This window comes from Terrapene carolina, unplaced genomic scaffold, assembly GCF_002925995.2.
Source record: "Terrapene carolina triunguis isolate 2854851 unplaced genomic scaffold, T_m_triunguis-2.0 Scaffold450, whole genome shotgun sequence".
Lineage (NCBI taxonomy): Eukaryota > Metazoa > Chordata > Testudines > Emydidae > Terrapene > Terrapene triunguis.
The window spans coordinates 202310-208586 of record NW_020664801.1 but is presented as its reverse complement, the minus strand read 5'-3'; the positions used below and the strand labels follow the sequence as shown (position 1 = coordinate 208586).

The 6277-nt window shown below is 64.6% G+C and overlaps 1 protein-coding gene across 1 annotated transcript; it reads left to right on the top strand.

Moving 5' to 3' along the window:
• The first annotated feature begins 982 nt into the window (after positions 1-982).
• CUNH19orf67 (chromosome unknown C19orf67 homolog) lies at positions 983-5966 on the top strand. Its single transcript, XM_026658507.1, has 7 exons — positions 983-1266; positions 2673-2817; positions 3753-3853; positions 4312-4506; positions 4891-5013; positions 5601-5754; positions 5949-5966. Exons 1-7 carry the CDS (start codon positions 983-985, stop codon positions 5964-5966), a joined length of 1020 nt encoding a protein of 339 aa, XP_026514292.1.
• Positions 5967-6277: the final 311 nt, after the last annotated feature.

Genomic DNA, 6277 nt, shown 5'->3' with positions numbered 1-6277 from the left:
GCCCGGGGCCCCGCCCCCTCCTTTGGCCCCGCCCCTCACGGAGGCGGCGGTTGGACGTGGCCAGCGCGCGAGGCGCAGTAGGAGGAGCAGGTGAAGGGGAGGGGAAGCAACCGTCACACGGCCCCGCCCCTATCGCTTTGTCCCGCTCCAAAGCTACCTAGCCCTGCCCTGTGCCCCGCCCCCAAGATCATAGCCCCGCCCACCCTCCCTGCAGTCTGACCCCCGTGAACCCAGGCAGCTCCCCCCCCCCCGTTACACCGATGGGGAAACTGAGGCAGTGAGGTTAACAATTTCTCAAGCAACCACTTACCTGGGGGGCCTGGGGGGAGATGCCCCCTCCCCCTGCCCAGCTCCTCACTGGGGCGCCTAGCCTGGAGCTGGGGCTGCTCCCGCAATCGGGAACAGCCCCACCCAGCCCCCTGCAGGAGGTGGCCAAATGGGCCCTAACAGGGTTCCCCCGCTGCAGGGCCCTGGCCTTGAGGCTCCTGGGCACACCTGCCCCCAGCTGGGGGCTTGTACCAAGGCCCCTTGCAGCTGCGATGGGGCACGGGGATGGGCTGGGGGGCAGGGGGGTTGGCAGCACCTCTGGGTGATCCTGAGACCTCTGGGCCTGATCCCTCTCCCTCGGGGATTCTCTACAGCCAGGGCGAATCCGGATTGAGGGCACCTCTATCTGGAATGGGAGTGTCCGGACAGGGGGGCTAATCTGGTTTAAATTCGCCCTGTTAGCTAATTCAGATTAGCTTCCCCGTGTAGACAAGGCCTTCTCCCCTCGTCTCCACCCTCTAGAGTTGGCGCGCTCTTCACTGCCCTTGGGAGATGCACGGGGGACTGGCGGCATCAGGCTGGGGGGGCCAAGTAACCCACTCTCCTGGCCGATCCCTTCAGGTAACAGCTGCTCCCCTGTGGGGGCAAAACCCACGGCCCCCTGCCCCGGCCTCAGCGGCTCCCTCTCTTGCAGACGCCGAGACGGGACCCCGGGATGGCAGGCAAGCAGGAGTACGGTGGCACCTTCTGCCCAGAGGGCTCTGCCAAGGCCCAGTGCTTCAGCCCTGGCAGCGTGACAAGCCTGGCTCCCTGCAGCCCAGATAGCAGCCTCTTCTCTTCGCCCGCGGCCGAAGCCCGCTGGCTGAGCTGCCCAGCACCGCAGGCCGAGTCCCCGACCCATGAGAACCTCACGCTGGAAGAGCTGCTCACCCCCGTCACGGAGAAGCTCAAGTACCTGCTGAAGAAGGCAGAGGATTTCCAGACATACCTGCTCTACAGGTGTGCAGGGGTGAGAGGGGGGCACCTGGCACTGGAGGGGGCTGGCATGAGGGGATGTGGGGGGGGATGACTGGCAGAGGGGAGGGCACCTAGTATGGGGGCAATGGGGAGAGGAGGGTGTATGGCAAAGAAGTGGGCCAACAGTGAATGGGGGGACAGCGGGGTAAGGGGGTTGGTACCAAGGGGGCAGTAGAGGTGGGGCAGTGGAGAGAGAAGGGGCTGGCATGGGGGGGGGGGGAGGCGGGGGGGGGGGGCAGCCTGGCAGCAGGGTGGTGGCAGCGGGCCAGTTCACCAGCCACCCCCGGGCAGCTCTGTGTGCTGAAGGGAGGGGTCCAGGTGGCGCTGAGCTGGGCAGAGCGGCCGACGCTGGCAAGGAGGCTGGGAACACTGGGAGGATGGACCTAGGATGGGTCGGAGCCCGCACTGGATCAGACAGTGCTGGGCAGGATTAATGCCCGACCAAGCGGGCACCCCCCCTCACAGCATCTCTCAGCCAGTCTACCCTGCACAGCTCCCGCTCTGGGCAGTGCCATGCCGGGATCCCAGCTGTTCTGCTGAGGAGCCAGGGGCTCATCTGGGCGGTACCCCACATGGTGGGGAGGCCGTGCCCCACCAGGGGTCTGCCCTCCAGGGGAAAAGGGGAATTCGCCGGTCACCTCTGATCTGACCCAGCTGGGAGTGGAGGTTCCAGGAGCCACCTTTGCCCGCTGGAAGAGGCCGGTCTGTATCAAACAGGAGCTGTGGGTGCCCAGCTCTCTGCCAGGGGGCTTGTGGGCGCACTGAGCCCCAGGGCAGAATGGGGAGTGGTGTTGGTGCGGTACCCCCTTGGAGATGCACAACCTAGGGTATGTCTACACTACAGGATTAATCCGAATTTAGATAATTCGAATTTGGGAAACAGGTTGTATAAATTCGATTGTGCGCGGCCACACTAAGCACATTAATTCGGTTTTTAACCACATTAATTCGGTGGTGTGCGGCCACACTACCCCATTACTTTAACCACAGTAATTCGGTGGTGTGCGGCCACACTAACCCTAATTCGAATTAACAAAATCGATTTAGGCACTACTCCGCTCGTCGAGGTGGAGTACAGAAATCGATTTTAAGTGCCCTTTAATTCGAATTAACTGGCTCTGTAGTGTGGACGGGTGAAGGGTTAATTCGGATTAACGCAGCTAAATCCGAATTAAAGTCGTAGTGTAGACCAGGCCTCAGATACCCAGAGCCAGGAGGGGGACGGTGAGGAGCCAAGGCCTTGCAGGGAGCAATAGGGGGCGCTCTCATCTTGCGGTCACTGCTGACCGACATGCCCCAGCCTGGGGCTGGTGGGAGCTCTCCGCTTGCCGTCGGTGCCAACGAGCCTCTTCTGGTCCCTTGTGACTGGGTGCCCGCTGCCTTTCCAGTAGGGACAGGATGCAGAAGGAGCAGTTTGCCAAGGCCGTGCCCACCTTCCTGCAGATGTGCCAGCCCTACTTCGAATACCTGGAGTCCACCGCCCGCAGCTACAACTCCAGCATGGGCGCCCTGCAGGCATCTGTGCGCAAGAGGGTGAGTGGGCTGAGGGCAGGGGGGGATCACAGACGCCTGCATAAGGGTTTGGGGGGGAGTGGGGTGCATCTGCCCCGCATCGGGGCAAAAGGTCACCTGCCTTCTCTACTCTCCTGTTAAAGGTGTTGGATGGGGTGGAGGGGGCTGGGAGTCAGAACTCCTGGGTTTTACCCCCAGCTCTGGGAGGGGAGCGGAGTCTAGTGGTTAGAGCAGGGGCGCTGGGAGTCAGGACCCCCAGCTCAGAGCTAACTGACACGTACCTTGGATGTGATGTTGTCATGTGCCTTTGAGTACAGGCTCCAGGAGCAGAACCGAAGGCTGAGGGTGATGTACTGGGCCAGAGGGCGTGGGGCAGTGGTGGTGGTGGGGGCATTGTGCAGGGTGGGGGCTAGGGGTTCAAGGGGGGGGCTAGGTAGCTGGGCATAGTGTGGGGCGTAGCTGGGGAGGGATGGGGCAGGGCTCGGCTGGGGTGTCGACTGGATCACTGGGTCCAGCCCAGTTGAATGTCCTCACTAACGAAATGGGGGAGGGGCTCCAGCGAATAGTACCCGTCCTCTAGCCAGGCTCTGTTGGGGGGCAGAAGGAGCCAGGTTACCAGCCCGCCCTAGATACGCTGGGCAGGGATGCCTGGAGGCCGGTGGCTGGCAGGACCCAGGAAGCTGCCGTCGGGCTCAGTGACTAGACGAGGGGTGGCAGCCCTCCTGGGGGTAAGACCAGGAAGGGGACTGGGCTGCCCATCCTGGGAAGGCTTCCTTGTGACTCGTCCTGCCCCTCACCCCGGCATCAGGGCAGCCCCGACACCCAAGCTGTTGATTGTGACTGAATGCTGACTCTTGGGGTCCCTCCCTGCCCGGCGCTGGGGGACACCCTCCCCCCGGGGTCCTGCCCCAGTGCCAGGCCCACGCCCAGAGGCTCCCGGTCTCTCTCCCCTGCAGCTGCTGGAGATCTCAGAGCAGCTGGCGTTGCGGCTGGAGCAGCTGGTGCTGATGTATGCCTCCTTCAGCTTCGTCTCCCTGGAGGACACCGACCCCTTCAAGTATGTAAGGGTGGGGGCTCAGCAGGGGGCGCTCTCCCTTCGCAGTCAGCACAGACACCTGTACATCATTGGGGGCGCTGTGCTGCAGGGAGCAGGGTGGGGACCCAGCTGGGGGCACTCTCCCCGGCAGTCAGTGCTGACCCCAGTGTCCCTGTGTGGCGCTAGGGGGTGCTGTGCTGAAGGGAGCAGGGTGGGGGACCCAGCCGAGGGCACTCTCCCCTGGCAGTCAGTGCTGACCTCAATGCCCCAGTGTGGCACTAGGGGGCGCTGTGCTGCAGGGAGCAGGGTGGGGGGCTCAGTAGGAGGAGCTCTTCCTTCGCAGTCAGCCCCAATGCCCCTATGCAGTGCTAGGGGGCACTATGCTACAGGGTGGCCGAGGAAGCCAGCCCCTCCACGGCTCCCCCCGGTGGAGAGGGGGCTTTTACCCCATCTGTTTGTTTTTTCTCCCCCTCCCCCAGCGTCTCATGTTTCTTCTGCGGCCGCTTCTGGCTCAGCGAGTGGCACCAGCTCTCTGTCTTCCGCTTCTGCATCTCCGCGCCCTACACGGCCGCCCGCCTGCCCCGCAACCTCTACAAGAAGATGCGCTGGAACCTGGACGTTCTGGAGGAAGGGGCGGGCGCCGGGGGGCGGCGCCGGGTGCACCGCACTGAGTAGTGAGCTGCTGGGCCCTGGGAGTGGGGCCAGGGCCCGAGGGAGATTTGATGTTGAGCTGCAGTGATTCACTGAGCCCCGGGTTAGGGGGCAACCCCATCCCTTCCTGCCTCGTTGGCAGGGACCTAGGGGTGTCTGTGGTGGGAGGGCAGCAGGGAGCTCAGGTGTAGATGGGCGAGATGGAGGGGTTCACCTGGCCTCCCATTGGGCACTGCGTGCCCCTCCAACTGGCACCCTTTCCCTCTGCTAGGCATCAACCCCAATCCGCAATTTACCCCTGCTCCCTGCAGGCTCCTCCTCACCCCTGCTGCCCCAGGTCATCTCCCAGGGGGGCCTTTGCCCCAGTCCGACCCCTCCCCGACCTTCGCCCCCGAATTTTGTTGCAGTTACTTCCTGTGCTTCCGGGACACGGGCAGGGAGAATGCCGTCAAGATGCAGAAGCTCTGGTCCATCGGGCGCTGGGTGCCCCTGGACCCCGATGCAGAGCACTCCTCCGACGTCCTGCAGTGGTGAGTGCCGGGGTGTGGGCCAAGGGGCTGTGGGGCAGGGAGGGGGTTCCCGGCTGCAGCAGTGAGAGGTGGGGAGCTGCTATGGGGGGGGGGTTGGTGTCAGTCCCAGTGACATGGTCCAGCCCAGCTGACCCCACATCCCTGTGACCCTGTCTCCACCCGAGACCCTCCCTACAGAGGCAGCACCCAAACCCATCCAGCTGCAGGCACCGCGGGGTGAGCCTTGAGTAACCCTGGACCAGGGAACAGAGAGTAGCGCCCCCTCCTGCCAGGGCTGACACAGGGGGCCCGGGGTTGGGGCGGGGGTCTGGCAGCCAGGTGGGTGAGGGGCAGCTGGGAGGGCTCAGGAGACAGGGAGGGGTGGGGAGAGCAGTGGCTGGGTGGATCGGAGCAAGGGCAAGCTGGGTGCTCTGACTGGGTTGGGCGCCCCTGGCGGTGGGTGGGTGTGGTCCTGGCAGGGTGCGGGGGCCCGGCTGGCTCTGGGCGGGGGCTGGGCAGGGTGGGGCGCGCGTTGGCTGGGCGCTGGCTGGGCTGGGCGCCCCTAGGTCTGGGCAGAGGCTGTAACGTGCCCCTCACTCTCCTTGCAGGGTGCTGTGCCCGCAGCCCACGGGTGACTTCCAGCCACTGCTGACCATCGGTTTCGAGGAGCCCTCGCACACCCTGGCCACCGACCTGCTGGTGCAGATCCTGAGCTCCCCGGCCTGCGCGCCCCTCCCCTGCCCTGGCGCCAGCAGGGAGCCCGTACACTGGGGCAGCCCGGGGGGGCAGGGACAGTAGCACAGCCCCTGTGTGGCTTCCTGGGGTGCAGGGGGCAAGTGCTGGCTACTTGACTCCTGCTGGGCCCCTCACCCTGGCGTCAGGGCAGGTCTGACACCCAAACAGGACCATTGTATTTTAACTGACCACTGGCTCTTTTAAAACTCCTCTGATTCTAGGCCCAGGAGGCTCGTTAGCCTTAGCGAGGGGAGGCGGCTCAGCCCTGACTCCTCCCCCACCCCCACCCCTTGGGGCTGGAGGGCAGGCCGGGGACCCATCTCTGCAGAGTTCACCCCACTGCCTCCAGGAGGGCTGATGCCCCGGGAGGGGTGGGGCAGCTCGGCCCCAGTTGGGTAGCGGGGGTAAACGAGAAGAGGGTTGGGGCTGCTGGGTCCATAAACCCTCCCCTGAAAAAGCCCCAGCCAGGGGCTGGATCCCTGCTGTTAATGGAGAACAGGGGGTCTCCACAGGCTCCCCTGATCTGTGGGCAGCCCCATAATCCCACCCC

Excerpts from the sequence above, each read along its gene's own strand:
- CUNH19orf67 (XM_026658507.1), top strand. The coding sequence starts at position 983 with ATGGCAGGCAAGCAGGAGTACGGTGGCACCTTCTGCCCAGAGGGCTCT. Across the intron at positions 1,267-2,672 it reads CAGACATACCTGCTCTACAG|TAGGGACAGGATGCAGAAGG; the intron begins GTGTGCAGGGGT and ends CTGCCTTTCCAG. Across the intron at positions 5,014-5,600 it reads TCCTCCGACGTCCTGCAGTG|GGTGCTGTGCCCGCAGCCCA; the intron begins GTGAGTGCCGGG and ends CTCTCCTTGCAG.